The sequence below is a fragment of the Artemia sp. Qi Xiang Cuo genome, chromosome 17, assembly GCF_049724085.1.
Source record: "Artemia sp. Qi Xiang Cuo chromosome 17, ASM4972408v1, whole genome shotgun sequence".
NCBI classification, from domain to species: Eukaryota; Metazoa; Arthropoda; class Branchiopoda; order Anostraca; family Artemiidae; genus Artemia; species Artemia sp. Qi Xiang Cuo.
This window is the reverse complement of record NC_142810.1, coordinates 36,648,224-36,670,239: the sequence shown is the minus strand read 5'-3', so window position 1 is coordinate 36,670,239 and position 22,016 is coordinate 36,648,224. Positions and strand designations below refer to the sequence as shown.

The window sequence follows — 22,016 nt, the reverse complement described above, 5'->3', positions numbered from 1 at the left end:
GTAACACACTCATTCTTGAAGTCACCTCTTGTATGCACAATACAGAAATTTCATTTAAGAAATTATCAAAAATTGTAAGTAAGTAGCAAATTCTTTCTTGAATTCGCCTCCTGGATAAATAAAAAAGACATTTCATTCAAGAATTTATAACAAAGTTCTAAGTAAGTAACAAACTCTTTCTTGAAGTTACCTCGTGGATACATAATGCAGAAATTTCATTTAAGAAATTATCAAAAATTGTAAGTAAGTAGCAAATTCTTTCTTGACTTCCCCTCCTGGATCAATAAAAAAGACATTTCATTCAAGAAATCATGACAAAATTCTAAGTAACTAACAAACTCTTTCTTGAAGTTACCTCATGGATACATAATGCAGAAATTTCATTTAAGAAATTATGAAAAAATTGTAAGCAAGTAACAAACTCTTTCCTGAAGTCAACTTGTGGATACAAAATGCAGAAATTTCATTAAGAAAATTATGAAAAAATTGTAAGTAAGTAGCAAATTCTTTCTTGAATTCACCTGCTGGATAAACAAAAAGACATTTCGTTCAAGAAATTATGACAAAATTCAAAGTAAGTAAAAAACTCATTATTGTTTTCACGACTTAGATAAAATATTTATAAATTTAATTCAATAAATTATGAAAAAATTCTCAGTAAGTAACAATTTCTTTCTTGAAGTCAACTCTTGGATACACAATACGGAAATTTCATTCAATAAATTATGAAAAAATTGTAAGGAAGTAACAAACTCTTTCCTGAAGTCACCTCTTGGATACACAATGCAGAAACTTCATTTAAGAAATTATCAAAAATTGCAAGTAAGTAGCAAATTCTTTCTTGAATTTGCTTCTTGGATAAACAAAAACAGTCATTTCATTCAAGAAATTATGACAAAATTCTAAATAAGTAACAAATCCTTTCTTGAAGTTACCTCATGGATACACAACGCAGAAATTTCATTTAAGAAATTATCAAAAATTGTAAGTAAGTAGCAAATTCTTTCTTGAATTCGCCTCCTGGATAAATAAAAGAGACATTTCATTCAAGAAATTATGACAAAATTCTAAGTAAGTGACAAACTGTTTCTTGAATCCTCCTCCTGAATGCACAATACAGATATTTCGTTTAAGAAATTACGAAACAATTGTAAGCAAGTAACAAACTCTTTCTTGAACACACCTCATGGATACACAATGCAGAAATTTCATTAAAGAAATTATGAGAATATTGTAAGTAAGTAGCAAATTCTTTCTTGAATTCACCTGCTGGATAAACAAAAAGACATTTCGTACAAGAAATTATGAGAAAATTCCAAGTAAGTAACAAACTCTTTATTGTTTTCACAACTTAGATATACGATGTAGAAATTTAATTCAAGAAATTATAAAAAAAAGGAAAGTAAGTAACAAACTCATTATTGATTTCACCTCTTGGATACAAAAAAAGACATTTCATTCAAGAAATTATGACAAAATTCTAAGTAAGTAACAAACTCATTCTTGAATTCGCCGTTTGCATGCACAATACAGAAATTTGATTCTATGGGACCTCTACACGTGATTAAACACGTTTTGAAACTACATGCTATTTGCTTGCCATTCCTTGGCACCTTTCCAAACGAACGGGGATTCCCCACTGGTTCCTATACATTGCAAAAAAGTGACCAGTACGAAAACTCCACGTTTTCAACCAGACTGGTTTTTTAGACAACACCCATTGTCAGGTTGGTCGAGTGGTTAAGGCGCTAGACTTAGGATCTGGTCCCCATATGGGGTCATGGGTTCGAGTCCCACACCTGACAATTTCTTCCAAAAGTTGACAGGAATGCCCCCCTCCAGCGCTGTCTCGGATATGTTGAATAAAATATGCAAAGTCGACATAGCTTTATTTCATTTTTTAAGGTTAATTTAGACGAGGTTACTTGCGCACACGTAATCTCGTCTAAATTAACCTTAAAAAATGAAATAAAGCTATGTCGACTTTGCACATTTTATTCAACATATCCGAGAAAGCGCTGGAGGGGGCATTCCTGTCGACTTTTGGAGGAAATTGTCAGGTGTGGGACTCGAACCCACGACCCCATATGGGGACCAGATCCTAAGTCTAGCACCTTAACCACTCGGCCAACCTGACAATGGGTGTTGTCTAAAAAACCAGTCTGGTTGAAAACGTGGAGTTTTCGTACTGCTCACTTTTTTGCAATGTGTAGGAATTAGTGGGAAATCCCCACTCGTTTAGAAAGGGGCCAAGGAAAGGCAAGCAAATAACAAGTAGTTTCAAAACATGTTTAATCACGTTTAGAGGTCCCATAGAATGAAATTTCTGTATTGTGTATGTGAACGGTGAATTCAAGAATAAGTGTTTTACTTACTTAGAATTTTTTCATAATTTCTTGAATGAAATGTCTTTTTTTTGTATCCAAGAGGTGAAATCAATAAAAAGTTTGTTACTTACTTTCCTTTTTTTTATAATTTCTTGAATTAAATTTCTACATCGTGTATCTAAGTCGTGAAAACAATAAAGAGTTTGTTACTTACTTGGAATTTTCTCATAATTTCTTGAACGAAATGTCTTTTTGTTTATCCAGCAGGTGAATTCAAGAAAGAATTTGCTACTTACTTACAATTTTCTCATAATTTCTTTAATGAAATTTCTGCATTGTGTATCCACGAGGTGTATTCAAGAATGAGTTTGTTACTTGTTTACAATTTTTTCGTAATTTCTTAAATGAAACATCTGTATTGTGCATTCAGGAGGAGGATTCAAGAAACAGTTTGTTACTTACTTCGAATTTTGTCATAATTTCTTGAATGAAATGTCTTTTTTATTTATCAAGGAGGTGAATTCAAGAGAAAATTTGCTACTTACTTAAAATTTTTTATAATTTCTCACATTAAATTTCTGTGTTGTGTATCCATGAGGTAACTTCACAAAAGGATTTGTTACTGATTAAGAATTTTGTCATAATTTCTTGAATGAAATGACTTTTTTTTGTTTATCCAAGAGGCGAATTCAAGAAAGAATTTGCTACTTACTTACAATTTTTGATGATTTCTTAAATGAAGTTTCTGCATTGTGTATCCAAGAGGTGACTTCAGGAAAGAGTTTGTTACTTGCTTACAATTTTTCATAATTTATTGAATTAAATTTCCGTATTGTGTATCCAAGAGTTGACTTCAAGAAAGAAATTGTTACTTACTGAAAATTTTTTCATAATTTCTTGAATTAAATTTCTACATCGTGTATTTAAGTCGTGAAAACAATAATGAGTTTGTTACTTACTTGGAATTTTGTCATAATTTCTTGAACGAAATGTCTTTTTGTTTATCCAGCAGGTGAATTCAAGAAAGAATTTGCTACTTACTTAGAATTTTGTCATAATTTCTTGAATGAAATTTCTGCATTGTGTATCCACGAGGTGACTTCAGGAAAGAGTTTGTTACTTGCTTACAATTTTTCCATAATTTCTTAAATGAAATTTCTGCATTATGTATCCATGAGGTAACTTCAAGAAAGAGTTTGTTACTTACTTAGAATTTTGTCATAATTTCTTGAATGAAATGTCTTTTTATTGATCCAGGAGGCGAATTCAAGAAATAATTTGCTACTTACTTACAATTTTTGATAATTTCTTAAATGAAATTTCTGCATTGTGTATCCATGAGGTAACTTCAAGAAAGAGTTTGTTACTTACTTAGAATTTTGTCATAATTTCTTGAATGAAATGTCTTTTTATTTATCCAGGAGGCGAATTCAAGAAAGAATTTGCTACTTACTTACAATTTTTGATAATTTCTTAAATGAAATTTCTGCATTGTGCATACAAGAGGTAACCTCAAGAATGAGTGTGTTACCTATTTACAATTCCTTCATAATTTCTTGAATGAAATTTCAGTATTGTGTATCCAATAGGTGAAAACAATAAAGGCTTTATTACTTACTTGCGATTTTATTATGATTTCTTGAATTAAATATCTGTATTGTGTCCAGGAAGCGAATTCAAGAAAGCCATTGTTACTTACTTACAATGTTTTCATAATTTAAAGAAATGAATAAAACTATTCAAAATAATAAAGACGGGTTAGGCTTAAAGATATTTATTGCTTAAACGTATTAACAGATTTTTTTTAGAAAAAAAAAAACATTTACATAAAAATAGTACTTAGAGCTAAAACTTGAACACCCAGAAACGATGATCTTATTATATAGAAAAGTTTTTTTTTTACCTTTTCTTATGGATTTATCAAGATCAGGTATGTCCTTAGGTATCCACTGGGCGAAGAGCCTAACCTCGTCATCAGGACGCTGATAACCCCTTCAAATTTAGGACACTTAAACTCTTCTAGATTGAAAAGTGGAATCCTAGGGTCACAATTTTGAATTAAAACTTTATCTGTAGGTACATTACCCTTTACTTAGAGTGCTTCAATACCGAAAAAGCTGCAAATTTCACTGACGTCCTTCGGAACATTTCTCAGTTCCTGACCAGTGTTATTAGTGATGTAATCGCTCTATCATAAAATCCCAGTTTGTTTATTTAACGTAACCTAGTAGTCCGCAAGATTTTATCATACGCGAACTGATTATAGTTCACTATCCAATGATAGCAGTCAATTTCTTCGAGATCCATAGACAATAATAAAAAAGCACATTCAAATATAACACCACAAGATGATTTTTTTAATCCGCTGAATTCTGTGTCATACAGTCCTATCATCTTGGAGGCTATTAATGTAGTTGTTAAGTAGAAAAATACTTCATCAAACTTTTATGCCTTCGCTCAAGGCTGAATGGAGTTATGGGTAGTGAGATGAGTCCTAAAACCATCTGACTTCATTGTGGGGAGGAGTCATAAAACCTCCAGTGGGAAAGCCACGTCGTGTCTCTGACCAATCATAGAGCACAATTGTTAGAACCTTAAGCATATTTTGACATTTTAAGATATGTACAAAAAGAAAAATAAATAAAGTTGAAAAATGTTAATGAATCCTAAATCTTTTGGAAACAGCTTCTATTTTCCCTCTTTTTAGCGTTATTTTCACTAAATACTTGATCCCACCCACTCCCCAGACAGTTCAGAAAGAAGCAATAGTCTATTTCTCCTGAAGCATTTCAACTCAAATGTTTACCGGGGTATTAAATAAGTAGCATTTTGACTCCTCCCTCAAAACTTAATCTCCCCCTTCCTAGCTTTATTTTAACTGAATACTTGCCCCCACCCCCCGCACTTCATAGAAAGTAGTCAAAATATAGCTTAGCCAAATCTAAATTTCATCATTTTTTATGTTATTAATTACACTGAAAAAAAAATTGAACACCTAAAAAGCCACGATAATTATTCGCTTGTTTGATGTGGCATAGACAATGCAATGTTTTGAATAATAGCAATACAGTAAAAATAAAAAAAATGTTTGTCAAGGAATATTGATTAGTTCAGAAAGAAGCACTAGTCTATTTCTTCTGAAGAATTTCTAGTCGTATGTTTATCGAGATATTAAATAAGTATCATTTTTACACCCCCCCTCCTCAAAACTGAAGTTCTCTTCAAAGACTTATATTCAATAAATAATTGCAATATTGGGACTTGTTCATTGTCTCGGGTATTTTACGATTTCTCATAGGCCACTGGCCTAATTTGGCTTTAGTGTGTGCCCCATTGTTTTTGTGTGGGTTCCATTGTAACTGAATCCCCGTGTAACAGAACCCCAAGCAACTGAACCCCCATGCATCTGAATCCTTGTGCAAGTGAGCCCTCTTTAACTGAACCCTCATGCAACTCAACCCCCGTGCAACTCCAACCTAAGCTAGCTCTGTATTTTCACTATTATTCAAATAAGATCGTTCGTACAGTCCAATTCACGAATCCCTTATCCCTTTTTGCAAATATAGTTAGCTTTTTACGTAAAGTGATTTAACAGCATATGTCAATCAAACAATTCTGAGTGTAGCCTACTATTATTTAATTAGCAGCATCGTAAATTTTGTTTAAATACTTATTTTTTCATTTTCCAGATGCAAGATTTTTTTTTAACACAAATGAATAGACAAGCTGAAGTATATAAAACGAGCCAACATAGAGCTACGATCGCAATGAATGGTACTTGTTATCAGAAAAAAATGTGAATTGCCAAAAAAAAAACAAAAAAAAACATGTTATGATGAAAGTGCTTCAAAAACCCATCTGGCTGCATCATATAATCTCAATTATACTCTCAAAACGTGTTTGTTCACTCTATAGGTATATAATATAAAAGGATTGCTCGCTTTTTGCAATGTAATCGTCAAACCAGACTGTATATTCATGCCTCAGGCTTGTAGTCGTGAAAATACACTGTATATTCATGTAATCGTGAAGACTAATAGCAATAAAGAGAAAATAAAAGAATATTTGTCAAGGAATTGCGATTAGTTCAGAACGAAGCAATAGTCTATTTCTCCTCAAGCATTTCTAGTCGTATGTTTACCGGGATATTAAATAAGTACCATTTTTACACCCCCCTAAGAACTTAATTTCCCCCCTTTTAGCATTATTTTCACTAAATACTTGCCCCCACCCACTCCCCAGACAGTTCAGAAAGAAGCAATAGTCTATTTCACCTGATACATTTCAAGTCAAATGTTTACCGGGGTATTAAATAAGTAGCATTTTTACACCTCCCTCAAAACTTAATTTCCCCCTTCCTAGCTTTATTTTAACTGAATACTTGCCCCCACCCCCCGCACTGCATCTAAATTAGTCAAAAAATAGATTAGCACAATCGAAATTTAGTAAATTTTTTATGTTATTAATTAAAATGAAAAAAAATTTAACAAATAAAAAGCCACTATAATTATTCGCTAGCTTGATGTGGCATAGACAATGCAATGTTTTGAATAATAGCAATACAGTAAAAATAAAAAAAAATATTTGTCAAGGAATATTGATTAGTTCAGAAAGAAGCAATAGTCTATTTCTCCTCAAGCATTTCTAGTCGTATGTTTACCGGGATATTAAATGAGTACCATTTTTACACCCCCCTCAAAACTTAATTTCCCCCTTTTTAGCATTATTTTCACTAAATACTTGCCCCCACCCACTCCCCAGACAGTTCAGAAAGAAGCAATAGTCTATTTCTCCTGAAGCATTTCAAGTCAGATGTTTATCGGAGTATTAAATAAGTATCATTTTTACACCTCCATCAAAACTTAATTTCCCCCTTCTTAGCTTTATTTTAACTGAATACTTGCCCCCACCCCCTCACGTCATATAAAGTAGTCAAAATAGAGCTTAGCCAAATCTAAATGTCATAATTTTTTTTATGTTATTAATTACACTGAAAAAAAAAATTTAAAACCTAAAAAGCCACGATAATTATTCGCTAGTTTCATTTGGCATAGACAATGCAATGTTTTGAATAATAGCAATACAGTAAAAATAAAAAAATATTTGTCAAGGAATATTGATTAGTTCAGAAAGAAGTAATAGTCTATTTCTCCTGAAGCATTTCTAGTCGTATGATTACTGGGATATTAAATAAGTACCATTTTTACACCCCCCCCCCTCAAAACTTAATTTCTCTTCCAAGCATTATATTAACTAAATACTTGCCATATTGGGACTTGTTCATTGTCTCGGGTATTTTACGATTTCTCATTTAGAATATGTTACCTCAAAAATTGACTCCCCCGCCCCCTCTCCTACCCACCCCTGCTCCTCACAAAATGGGGCCCGAAGGGCACGGTAGATCCTATTTTAAAATGACAATACTTTTAAAACGTTACTTTTGTATTATACAGACCACATTAGAGAGGGAAAGCTAGGTAGAGTACCATATTGCCCGAGTTTACGAACTCTTCAGGCTTACCTTGACTTTTAATAAGTTTCATCCTTTTTTTTTTCTCCACCGTCATACAATCTAGACGCTAATTAGAATAATTCACATTCCAATTATTCAAAATATTAATTAATACCGTTCATTAAGTCCAATTTACGAGTTCCTTATCCCTTTTTGCAAAAATGTCAAATACTCACTCTCTTTGAAAAATTCACACTAAAAGTGTACAAGACTATCTAAAAAATGAATCAAGTTACACTCTGCATAGAAATCATAGACATGCTTGAGTACATTATACGTTGCCAAGTTTAAAAAAAAAACTAATTTTCAAGATACTGTATATGAAGTAGACACTGCTCTCTCTCCGATTGACCCCCCAAAAAAATGGGTGTTACCTTAGAAACCCGTCTGTTATGGCATGTACCGGTCGTAGTAATAGGTGACTGACCCTGGTAAGTCATATTAAGCAATCAATCGTGATATCCATAGGTGACTGCCCCGTGGTAAGTTATATTACGCAATCACCCGTGATATCTATTAATGCTTTACTAAAAAGCCCGTGATATTCCCTATGCCCTTACTACTCTTGTTCTCCGAGTTCCGGTTGCAGTATCAACCGTTTAACGGGTGTTGCAATATTAAGGGACAGTTAGAAAAAGACTAATCAAAATTGAATTAAAGATACTAGCGAGCAATATTTCTTGATATGCCCCATGGCCCTCTGTCTAAAGATAATTAATTTTGTTAATCTAAAATAAGATATATTTTAAATCAAGAAAAGGCTGCCAAAGACAAAATAAAGTTAGTTAATGCGAGGGTACAAAAATCAGCCACGTAGTTAAAGTTCTATTAGGCTCTTTTTGGTGAACGGGACGGGCTTTTTTTCTAACACATCCAACCATCCATAAGTTTTTTTTTTTTTACAATTAATGGAAATAAAACTATAAAAAAAAAAGTTTGCCTTGCTATCGCTTAACTTTGTAGAAAATAAACTATCGTCCAAAAATAAATGTCTATATTGATTGCTACCAAAGTTTAACGGAACATTCCCATCTAGAGCAGGTTAATTAAAAGAGATTGTCTTTTCAAGGGTTCAGATGAGCCTCTTGGATTCTTAAAATGTTATTTTATTTTGACACACGATAAAAAAAAGACAGTAAGAAATTTATGAGTTTTACTAGGAAAAGATGAATTATGACTTCTATCAAATACGATTCGAGTACTTTTATAATATGGCGCCGACCACTCAAGAAGTGAAGTTAGGTTAATCCTAATGAAATAGACCTAAGAAGGATAAAAATATAATACTTTAAAACAAATTTGGGATATTTGCACATTAGGGGTGGGGGTGGGGGTAAAGTATAGCAGATCTGCATTCAAAAATGTGCTAGCTACAATTATTCTACATATTATGAAGTAAGAATTGTCTTCTGACTTCATATTGTCCAAATGCTTTACCACCACCCTCCCTAATGTGCAAATATATAGCCCAAATTATAAATTTCCCATTTATTCTGTCCTTGTTTTTTCTTGTCTCACCCTAAGCTGAAAGAAACTAGCGAACGAAACCGGTTCTATAATGCGTCAATGGATGAACAACTTGAGTGGTCAGTGCTATATCATACAAGTACCACGATTCGTATTGCAGTAAACAAGCATGATGTTAAAAAATTAGACCACGCTGCCTTTCCATTTACAATTGAAGCGAAAATTTATTAATAACGGGTACCATAATATTTTTTAAGACAGTGAAAAATCAAAAATTTTCTAATACAAAAACAATAATAAAAGTCCGAATATTTCGACTTCATTTCCGGAAGCCTTTATCAATGAGGAAAAAATAAATAAGAAAAAGTGGCTTTAACAAAAAGTGAAGAAACAAAAAAAAATTATAATACAAAAACAATAATAAAAGTCCGAATGTTTCGGCTTCATGTCCGGAAGCCTGTATAGACGGGAAAAAGAAAAAGAAAAACAGGCTTAAAAAAAAAATAAAAAAAAATTTAATACAAAAATAATAATAAAAGTCCCAATATTTCGGCTTCCTTTCCGGAAGCCTTTATCAACGGGGAAAAACATAAATGAGAAAAACTGGCTTTAACAAAATATGAAAAATGAAAAAATAAATCTAATACAAAAACAATAATAGAAGTCCGAATATTTCGGCTTCATGTTCAGAAGCCTTTATCAACGGGGAAAAACATAAATAAGAAAAACTGGCTTTAGCAAAATATAAAAAATAAAAAAAATCTAATACAAAAACAACAATAAAAGTCCGAATATTTCGGTTTCATGTCTGGAAGCCTTTATCAACGGGAAAAAACATAAATAAGAAAAACTGGGTTTAACAAAATATGAAAAATCAAAAAAAAATCTAATAAAAAAACAAAAATAGAAGTCCGAATATTTCTGCTTCATGTTCGGAAGCCTTTATCAACGGGGAAAAACATAGGTAAATAAGAAAAACTAACTTTAACAAAATATGAAAAAAAAAACACACAAAGGCTATACAAAAAAACAAAAAGGAAAACGAATTGAAACTCACATTTAAACAAAATTCGATCACCTAATAATACACAAGGTCGAACCTCATGCATGAAGTTTATTCTCAAGTATCATATAAAGCTCATTTTATCTTGGCTTTTGAAGTTCAAAGTTGTATGAGGCGGAATAGGGGAATATCGGTTAAATCCAATTTATAATAGCTTAAACAAAAGAGAGGCTAAAAATGCACCTATTTATACTAGTACTAGTATATACTACATATACTAGTAAAGAAGATCAAGAAAATTTGCATATTCAGCTTCATACAAGTCAATTTAAAAGGTGAAGATAAAATAGACTTTAGAAGAAGTCAATGATCTTTTGCCAGAGTTCAGTGAGTGAGGTAACATCGTTTCAGAGTTCAGTGAGGTAACATCAAAATTGAATTGGATATTATTCCTGTCTGGATTTATTTTGGTGAGGTCATAATTTATTCCAAATTAGTTGATGACCTGAGTTAAGAGGATTAACTTTAAGAGGATTATAAAATGTAATCTACTGTGTTTTTAGTTTGACCTATGTTTCGATATTTATTAATTCAGTATTTGTTCCTGAACTAATATTCAGACTTTTTAATTTTTGGTCATTGCGATAGCCATGAAAAGCTCTGACATAACGCCTAAACTTGTATATTCTCCAGTTCTGAATTTTATTCAAAGCAATTTACTAAGCGGAAGTGAAGAGGATATTATTAAAAGACATGGTATGGAGTTTTTTGACGTGAATATAGTCAAAGAAGCTAAAAGTTTACTGTGGCAAATAAGTGCACCTGAATCGGATTGCCCAGTACGTAAGGGGAACAATGCAGTTTCTAATCATTTTAGTGACATTATTTCTCTGTTAAGATCTCTTGACAGTAGTGACACTTTTGCACCTACGTTTGTGATAAAGCGACCTACAGAGGTGCCATGTCTCCCTGCAAATGCTTATTCTTCTTTACTCTCTAAGTTTAATGAGCTACAACAAGTGGTTGTTGAAATGTCAGGGAAACTTGACAACTATCAGTTGAATTTTCCTCAACTTCCGAAATCTACCCCAGCAATTGACACTCATACGACAGTTATTGTTTCTAAAGTGCCTTCAGATCTGTCTGATCCGATTAAACGCAAATCTGTTCTCGATCAAATAGCTGGGCATGAATTAGTTTGTAGTGTGAAACCTGTTAATGACAGATGGTATGTCAATATTGATAAATCTGCAACTGAAGATTTTTGTACATCTGTTCAGAACTTTATTACCGGAGCAACAGTTAAAGTACGATCCAAGCGCTTTTTTGGGATTCTCAGAGGTTTCCCAGTTGATGTCGACCTTTCAGTTATTAAGACTGCAAGGTATAATAAGTGCAAATCGACTGGGCCAGACTATGTCAGTCAAGCTGGAATTTGAAGACTCCTTCACTCAGTCTACTTATTTCAAAGAAGGAATTAAAGTGGGATATGAATTTTTTCGAATTCACGTATTTAAAGAAATACCTAAATGCTGCTTCAAATGCCAATCATACGATCACTTTCAAAGTGCTTGCACCAGCAATGTCCCGAAATGTGCCAGATGTGCTGGGCCACATATTTCTACTAAGGACAGTCCTTGTAGTGTTGCTCCGAAGTGTGCTAACTGTGGTAAAAATCATACTTCTTATAGCTTGTCCTGCCCTATATCTAAGGAAATAATGTCGCGCTCCCACTTTTTGCAATGACTTTGGAGTTTTCAATAATATCGTTTAATATTAATGGTACAAAGGATAAGGATTTCGTTATTGATGAGTTCTACTATGATTTTGATTTGGTTTGTTTACAGGAGCATCTTCTTACAGAATCTAGCATTAACGTTTTGCGTCGTAGCCTTCATCATGATGTGTTTTTTACTACTGCAAGAGCCACAAGAGGCCGGCCATCCGGCGGGCTAGCTTGTGTTTTTAAGCACAATCCTAATTTGGTTTCGCCGGTGATTTTTTACTCGGATGAGTTTTTTTGGCTGTTCGTATGGGCACTATAGTTTTCATTAATTCTTATATGCCTTATGATGACCGTTCCTCTAGATCGATGGCTAGATTTGCTAAAGCCTGTAACACGTTGAAGTTTCTAGTGGATAATATTCTTTCTATTTCTCTAGATTATATGATCATTGGTGACCTCAATACAGATATAAATAACTCATCAGTGAGATGTGATTTGTTGTTGGATTGCCTTCCATCTTATCATATTATACCCAAAACTCAACCGTATTCTTATATTCACCATTCAGGCAGTAAGAGCAATATTGATCACATTATTTGCTCACCTAGTATTATTACATCAATAGTGCTTGTACATGCTGAAGAACAAGACTTAGACCATCTCTCTATCTCACTTACTCTTACGCTGAATCTAAACCCTGCAAGTTTCTGCAAAGTACCCCAGTCTTCAAAATGGTTTGAAAAAAGTAATTGGAAGAAAGCTGATGTTCCTCTTTATGTGTTTACACTAACAAGGCTGCTGTCTGCTATACGAGTTCCCTATCATCTGCTTCAGAGCTCTATACACGGGAATTGCAAAAAGGACCTGGATTGCTATTATAATCAAATAATTAAATGTTTAAAAGACGCCGAGGCAGTTGCAGTGCCGCTGCAACGTGTTAGACATGGTACACAAAAACCTATCTGGTCTTTAGATCCTAGTTTAAAAACTTTGAAAAATAAAGCTAAGTTTTGGTTAAAAGTTTGGAATGAATGTGATAGACCACCCTGTGGTATTGTTTCTGACCTTAAGCGTAAGACCCGCAGGGAATATAAAAAATATCTTAAGTCTATGCGTTATCGTGGTATGGATTTTCCTGTGTCAAAGAGAGAATGGCGAAAAGTTATTAATTCTGAGTCGATTAGAAGTGATGTACCAAATAGTGATTGTATTCCTGCATCTGCTAGGCATGACCATTACTCGTCTATTTTTTCTAATGTTAATTACCGTGTGCATTCTTTGTATTCTCATTCTCTTTCTGCTATTTTTAGTACCCCTCTATCTCAGCGTCTTTGTGTTCCTATTTCTCTTTCATCTGTAGTTGAAGCAATTAAAAAACTTAAATCAGATAATGTTGATAATGATGGTATATCTAGGTTTCACCTTTTATTAGATTGCTCCCCCCCTTATTGACCATATACAGCTACTTCTCCAGATGTGTATTTGTATTTCTAGTGTACTGGAGAGTTTGTTGTGTGGTACTGTCTCTTCAATTTTAAAGAAGGGGAATTCTCCTTTTATTTGCTCTTCTTACCGACCTATTACTGTCTCTTGCACTTTTAGTAAAGTTCTTGAGCATGTTTTAATACCTTCTGTGACTAATAATATGCTTGAGAGAGATAACCAGTTTGGATTTAAGCCCGGAGTAGGTTGTCAACACGCACATCGTGTATTATCATCTTTGCTCCTTGAAAATTCTTCTAAGGGAAGGAGTATATTTCTTTGTACTTTAGATCTATCTAAAGCTTTGGATAGTGTATGTCATAGTCAGCTTTTTTCTGCTCTTCGTGGTTGCGGTGTCAATCTATCGGTTATTTTGCTTCTTCGGTACTGGTACTCTAATTCTTTTCTTCGGCTGAAATCTCTGCCTGCATCTAATATTAAATTGAAAAGAGGTTTAAGGCAAGGTGGAGTTTTATCTCCGACCCTTTTTAATTTGTGTATTTCAGGAGTTCTGGCAAAGATTTCGGCTACCTATCTCTCCGGTTTTTCTGATGTTTCCTACCTGGCTTACGCTGATGATCTGCTTCTTATAAGCCGTACTAAAACTGGTTTATCTAACATGGTTTCTTGTGTTGCTTCTTCTTTTTCAGACAGTTTTTTCAGTCCTAAGTTATTTTTCTTTTATTTGTTTAGTTGTTTTTCTCTGTTTGGTCATTCTACAATTTTAGATTTGTAAAGAGTGAGTAAAAATCAAATAATGATAATTTTAATGCCTGCTTATTTGTTTTTGCATTTTGTCAGTTTTTTTTTGTTTTTTTTTCCTCTTTTCCCCCTCCATTAACGTTATTTTTTTTTTTTTTTTTTTTTTTGCTCTCGTTTCTTTTAAAATTTTTTGTGTTACAATGTAATTTTGTAATTTTTTTTTTTTAATTTGTATTTTGTAGCATTTTTTGTGTTTTTCCCCGTGATACTCCACGTATTGTACCTCTGTATAGTGTGGGTTAAAAATAAATAATAATAATAATAATAATAATAGCTGACATCGTACCTGTAAAAGTTCCAATTGGGTTTTTGGAGCGACCCGGCTCAATAGTAACAGAAACTGTAAAAAAGGAATTTTGATACCAATAGATACATCAAAAGAATTGACTTATTATGCTGATTTCAAATATATAAATTTTATTAAGTATAGTCTTACGCCTCAACGACTACGAGTCTGAGAAAATTTGCCTTATTTTCGAAAAAAGAGGGAAACACCCCCTAAAACTGATACAAACTTAATGAAAATCACACTATCAGAGGTACTTGTGCATTATACCCACTCTTTTATATACTGCTAGTTAGGTTAATGCATATAGCTATATAGCATATAGCTGACATCGTACCTGTAAAAGCTTGTAAAAGTTCTAATTGCGTTTTTGGCGTGTTCAACCCATATGTGATATTTCTACTGACATTTAGTTCAATCTTCTTTCATATGCAGTTTTTTCAAGCTATGTCAGAAGGTGCAGCATAAGGAACTGAGGTAAAATAGTCAAATTCAACCCTAAACACTCCTACCTTTTTGAGTTTTGATCTCCCCCCCTACCTCATAGACTACTGGAAATAGATCGAAGTGAGTTACAGTTGACACATTTGGTTTGGAGTTATAAAATTAACAAACATTTTAAGTGCATATATCGTTTGACATTTTGGGTGAAGGTTAGTTAAGGTGTCTTTTGTGTGCAGGTTTTCACGCTGCTTCGTTCGGTGCAAATCAACAAACTGAGATGAAGTGGCTAAAGGGAACTCCCAGAATTTCCTTGCTGTTTTTCCGTTTCAGCTGTTACGTGATTGGCTTTCTTTAAATACGAGTTTCCTTTCGTTTTTCTCTTTTTTTATACCGTTGATGGGTTTTCTTTGTTTTTCCATGGTTTGTATAAGGTAGTTTTCTTATGTTTTTTCCCCCGTTGATAAAGGCTTCCGGGTGCGAAGCTGCAAAATTTGGACTTTTATTATTATTTTTGCATTAACATTTTTTTTTTCATTGTATTGAAAAATTTTACCCGCTATTCATAAATTTCCGTTTCAGCTGTATAATGTTAATGAATTAGAGAACTTTCAGATGTACTGACAAATCGTAAAATATCTTCATTAAAATGAAAAAGAAACTTAGTTATATGGACCCGGGGACAAAGGAGGGAAAGGGAGGACAAAAATACAGCAGTTTAGGTCTCAAAGTGAAGATTTTTATGGTCTCCTTTTTTACAAAGGCGGGGAGGAGGCAAACACTCCTCCTCTCTGTCGGGACCTGACAGGATGCTGTGCTAAAAATAAAAATTTTTAAATATCCCTTTGTCAGCAAAATATGTTGACACCCCTTCTTAGACATATTACTGTTTCGTATCAATCTAATCTTGAGTAACTTTCGACCGTTCCAGAGCTTATATTAACCCGAGAGTTCAGGATGATGAAAAAAAAAAAAAAAAAAAAAAAAACTTGGAACAATGAATGATACACCATCGAGGTAACGCAAATCGGCCACTAATTAAGAGTCAATCCGAGTAAATGACTATGACGTGGAATATTTAAAGTATTCAATATGTAAGCAAAGATGTACCGAAAGATACTGAAAAGGAAAGAAAATGTGAAAACACATCTTTCACCTTATGTTTCCAATGCGTGTACATCACATACTTTCTGCTATTCATTTGCTGTGTTTACAAAATTTGCTGATATATAGATAATATATAGCTTATGTGTAAAACCCTTCAGTCGATTCAAGACGAGCTCCAAGAACATGGGAGACTTATAAGAGAGAAAACTCGCACTTGCGCGAAAAACAAAAAACGCCAACGCCATCTAACGACTGACAACATATGTATGCCCTAAACTGCTGCATACCTGTCTTTTCATGTACTTTAAAATACAGGAAAGGGTAAATGAATCATAATCATGCCCTCAGAAGGTTCACCAGCTTAAAATAAACTAGTCTATCTATCTAGTAAAAATTTTCCAAAGCCAACCTAGGCCTACCTTGTGCAAACTTGAGTTGAATTTAATACTTCTTGAAATCAAAAACAAAATGCATTTTTCGTGAAAATTTCCATTTCAATCCAACAGCACTGCAGATTAATTATATCAAATTTCAAATTTTCTACTATATAAATGACGTCATCAGATGCTACATCAAAATACAAACGAACCTGGCCCTAGTGTTGATAGAAAAAAAACTCATCAATACCATCTAATGTTTCTTGGCATTTCCCCAATGTAATAATAACAGGAAATTAGTGCAATTGGCAGAATCAGTGTAGTAATAAGTAGCCGATATAAAAAAAATAATTGCGAAGTTTGAAAAAACGCCAAACGCTACCAGTGGTGTTTTTTCAACACTAGCGCAATTTTTCACGCTTAGAAGTTGTCCATGCTCTTTGTGCTACGCTGCTAGCGCAGCTGGAAGTTTTTAGCCCCTATCATCCTATGCTAAATGGCTTCAAATTCATAATGTATAGGTAAATAATATGAACGGAAACTGCCCCTAGTGTTGGCAAACAAAACTCATCAATACCATCTCGAGTTTCTTGGAATTCCTCCAGCGTAATAATAAGGTGCAATTAGTGTCATTGGCAGAATTAGTGCAGCAATAAGTACATGAAAAAAAATAATTGGGAAGTTTGAAAAAGCGAAAACGCTAGATAGCAATGGTAATTTTTTCAACACTAGCACAAGTTTCCACTCTTACAAGTTGTCCATGCTCCTTGTGCTACACTGCTAGAAAAGCTAGAACTTTTTAATCCCTTTCAACCCATGCTAAATAGATTCAAATTCAACTGTCAGGTTCCCATTCTTTTTGACCTAGCCTTCCAACTACAGTTAGTTGTGCAAAGATTTTTTTTGAAGTATCAGGTGTGCAACACAATCTTTGATATTAAAAGTACCACTTTCTAACTATTTTAACAAATGAGAAAAACACAACACAACGCATCATAAAATCGGCGTTTGATTAAAAATTTGATGTGACATCTTTTTAATTACCATAAGAGTATTGATAATCCTAAGGGTGTATTTACTTCATAGGATGTCGGAGAGACAGGTCACAATGGGCACAACAATTCTTTTATTGTTCTATTTCAAAAAGACTTTCTTGCATAATATTTTAATCATTGAACAAAACCCTATTCTTAAAAATCAAAACCCTTATTTTTGCTCCCCTGTAAAATTATGAGAACATGAGATCCTTTTCTTTTGAGCATACGTGACTATATAGAGACATAATGAGACAAAAGTAAACAGTCTTGTAATTTTGACTAAACTTTTAATTACTGAAGGGTAGAGGTTTCTTAGATATACCTTTTAGACCTAAAGCTCAGTTTCAAACAGCTCACAAAGGAGAAATAGAAAATAGGATCTTTCAAGTTATAGAAAAATAATGTAATAAAACAAGAATATCATAGGTTATACAAAGCAAAAATATATTTTATGGGACTTTTAAACAAGAGCCAATAAATATCAAATTACTCAAATTCACAACATTTTAATGACATTTTGAGCGTCTTTAAAGAAAGAGAAAAAATGACCGTAAACTTTTGCTCTATATACAGGCAGTGGCTTTAACTCCCTCAATGTTATCAAGGACTTGAATTATTCAGAATATTTCCTGTCAGAATCTTTAATGCCTGAATTGATTATTTGCTATCATGCATAGGTTCTACAATTGACACAATTAAGCCTATACCCTGGATTCTGATTTGAGGGAGGGTATCAACTATGGCAAGCCTTTTTTGTCAGTAATACAAAAAATTAGATAAATGATTTCTCAGTTGTAGTTCTTTTTTCTGTGTGTGTGTGGGGGGGGGGGAGGATTCAAACCCTAAATGTTGTTGGCATGTCTTTCAAAACCTGACCATCCCTAAGAGTCAGTACTGTGTATACATAAACGTAAATGTCCAACTCTTTAAGGCACAGTGGTAAAATAATCCAAGTAGGTTCTGCTCAGTGAAAAAAAAAAAAAAAAAAAAGGCTTTGCATAGTGCTGGTCAACCTAGGCAGATTTGAAGAATTATGTAAACTTAAAAAGCAATATTTCCTTCAGAAAAAAAAAACCACTATATTTGGCTACTTTACAAACAATTTTTGTGCAACAAGACATGCTATATTAAAAATATACCTTTCTTGCTCATTGAAAACAGGTGGTCCTTTATGCTTGGCAATTTCTTCATCAGTATGGACACCAACAATTAAGTAGTCACCCAGTGCTTTTGCTTGTCTTAATGAATTAGCATGGCCGAAATGTACCATGTCATAGCTAGAAGTATATTCAGGCTTGAATTATTATTTTAAATATTTCTGATAAAAAGACTCCCAAACAGAAGTCTCAATGGTTATTGAAAAAGGTGATCTTAGATTTACAAAATACATTGACACATATACACTGAAAGAGAGAAGGGGAAGAAGGGAGAAAAAAGACAGCAGCATAATTACAACTAAGAGCGTATTTTGCAGAACCTACAAAGTTTTCTTGGTGTTTTGTTCTTTGATTTCTTCCTTTAAAGAAATATTTTTTTAAAGTAAGATTTGAAGTTTGGCATCCAAAAATATAGGAGTCAAAGTAAGGAATTTAACAGACCAACACTACTGGCAATATGAGATAATGACTTGACAATGCCAAAATTTACCCAATTCCAATACTGATTCCACATCACAGTTCCAATTTCAATAAAATTCCCAACTCTGATTCTAATCCAAATTGAGTTTGATACGTTATTGAAATATGTTAACCTATACTTTCTAGGGGGGCAGGGGGATATGGATGTGATAGTTCTCTTCTAATAAAGATTGGTTTTGTTTGCTTCAAGTTTAATCGCTCTTTATTCTTCTTTTATTTGTAGTCTGTTTTTCAGATTGTGATGTAAAGAAAAATGTTAATTTTTTTATCAGAACAAATACACATATGTATACAAATTTTACATTTTCTAATTATATTTGGTCAGAGCTTTAGTTTCTCTCAATTCCTGTTTTAATACATACATGCTAAATAGCATTTAAAAACAACATCAATCCTCTCTTGAAGTCACTAGAGGCAGAAACCAAGAAACAATAATACTGTCAAAGTAAAAAGAAAACATAAAGCAAGAGGGGGATGGAAGAGGAGATTTTATTTTGGAGGGGATCCAAGTCCTTTTGGTTGATAGAAGAAGACGCTGCTGTTCCAAGTATTACAAAAACAAAGGGTTTTCTTAGAGTAAAATTAACAAAACCAGACCAGGATGTAACCCTAAATAAAAAGTGACTTGGCTTTAACTGGGCAATAGTATGCAATTCCTTTAGCTTCCTGTGATTTTCTCTTCTAAAGCACCAAAAAGATAGATGATGCCCAATTCAAAACATTTTACTTGGGCAGTACCCTAAAGTTTTGTTTTAAAGATACCCAATAAATCAGGAAGGCGTGAAGGGTGGGTGCATTTGCTACTGTGTTTCCTTCTCCCAAAAAATCAGTTTTTTTCAATTTCCCTATACCTTTGATAATATTTGTGCTATTCACCTACCTTTTAGGTTTTTGGCAAATTTTAAGAAGAGCATCTCTTCATGGAGGAACTTTGGAAACTACTTGTCACACGTAATTTTTCTACCATAAAGCTCAAAAATTTTAACCATACAGCAACAATGACAGTTTTGAAAAGGAATTAAAGAAAGCCATGAAAAATAATAAGTCTATTATAATGGGGAAAAAAAAGAAAATTCAAACATGGAAACACACAAGGGTTCCATGCTATTTAATTTTCGCACTATCTATAGGCTCTGGTGAACTATTTCAGCAAAAAAAAATTCTTAATGATATAACTGAATATCAAATTGGTAAAATAGAATAAAAAAGAATATATTTCTTAGCCAGCTTAGTTAGACTTTTTTTTTAATTCACATTAACTTAAGTGACATTGTCCTGCAAAATCAGGAAAAATCCTGTAGAGCCACTTGTCACTGATGATGGACAGCCATTGATTCAATTGCATCCCACCCTGTCTTCCATGGTTTAATTGACCAATGCTTGTCAATGACAATCTTAAACAGCAATATCAGGAAGGTTTGTTCTAATAGGCAACCACTCTATTGAAGAAGTAGTGGTTGCAGACTTTGGTATATGCCTTCTTCGAGGACAAATTCTTGCTATGCCCCCCTGTTTTGGAGGATTCATCAAATTGAATAGGTTTTTACCGTAGAGGAGTCAGCATTCAAAAGTTTACAAGTCATTATGACATCACCTCTTTGATGTCTGTACATGACCATTGGGAGCTGTAGTTTATTCAATCAAGATTGGCTGTCAAGATTCTTGTATCCATCAACAGCTTTTGAAATAGACCCTTCAAAAAGAAGACAGGAAGTATTTTCCAAAGTTACACAACTTTGATATTTCTTTCTATGATATGAATAAGTCAACACCATCAAAACTTTGAATTGCCATATAACAAAATTAAAAAAGGTATGCAAAGAATAACTTTAATGGTAGCTTATATTGACAAAATGTACCAGTTTACTAAAATCAGAGGTTTTGAGTGTCATAGCAATGCTGATGTTATATGGACAGACCCAGCTTATCATTCAATTATTGAGACAGGATGTGATAACTTTGAGATATGCTTTTTATAGACTTCTTTCTGAAAAGAGGAGTTTAGTATAATATTTCCTAGTCATCATAAAGAGTTCCTTGACAGTAAATCAATAGCTTTTGATGGACCATAATCTGCCTATTTTGAAGGTTAAACCTTTTGTTACTTTTTTTAAGCAATGCAAAAAAAACTGACAATATCTATAAGAAGAAGAAAAACTGCAATATTTAAGGTAGGCTAAAGATTATGGCACTTTTTATGAACATCATTTAGCTCAAATCTATAAAAGTTGATATTTCTGAACCATGAACCAAAAATTAACTTACTTGCTATTATTCAGATACACAGTATTTAAGCTAAGTACATGTTAGAATATCTAAAAAGCTATATATTAGACATGTACACACCCCTGGAAAGTTTTAATGAATCAGTTAATACAATTCTAATGCCATAACAGAAAATCACTAAGTGTTTCATACAGGACAAGAGAAATATTCAATTTTAGTGGCCCTTTCACATGACTTGCCTAACAGATTCATGTGCTTAAATGAACTGCCCATATCTATATTGATCTATTTATTGCACAATTATTACTACATCATTGCTTTACTTTAGTATAGTCTACTTTACTACATTTATAACTATATTATATATATATTTTTTTTTACTACATTATATCCAGTGCCAAAAGAGGCAACTAGTCTACACTGAAATTAAGAAATTTTTGAATCTAACATTCAAAAGATTCCACAGGGAAAAAACCAGGGGTTTTTGATCATAATGACTGTAGAGAAAATGCTAGAACAACAGAGTGTCCCAAATAAATTTTATGAGGTTTCAATAGTGAACAATCCAAGTAAGATTTAAGCAATTTGTCTAACTGACCTCAACCCTTTGGTGAAACGCCAGTTTT

The 22,016-nt window shown here is 33.1% G+C and overlaps 1 protein-coding gene across 1 annotated transcript in view; it reads right to left on the bottom strand.

Moving 5' to 3' along the window:
* Nucleotides 1-22,016, bottom strand: part of Pect (phosphoethanolamine cytidylyltransferase) — a 64,226-nt gene that overhangs the window by 36,307 nt on the left and 5,903 nt on the right. Inside the window, exon 2 of the mRNA XM_089103021.1 lies at nt 18,667-18,804. Coding sequence (XP_088959147.1) covers nt 18,667-18,804 — 138 coding nt within the window. The remainder of the gene's footprint in view (nt 1-18,666; nt 18,805-22,016) is intronic.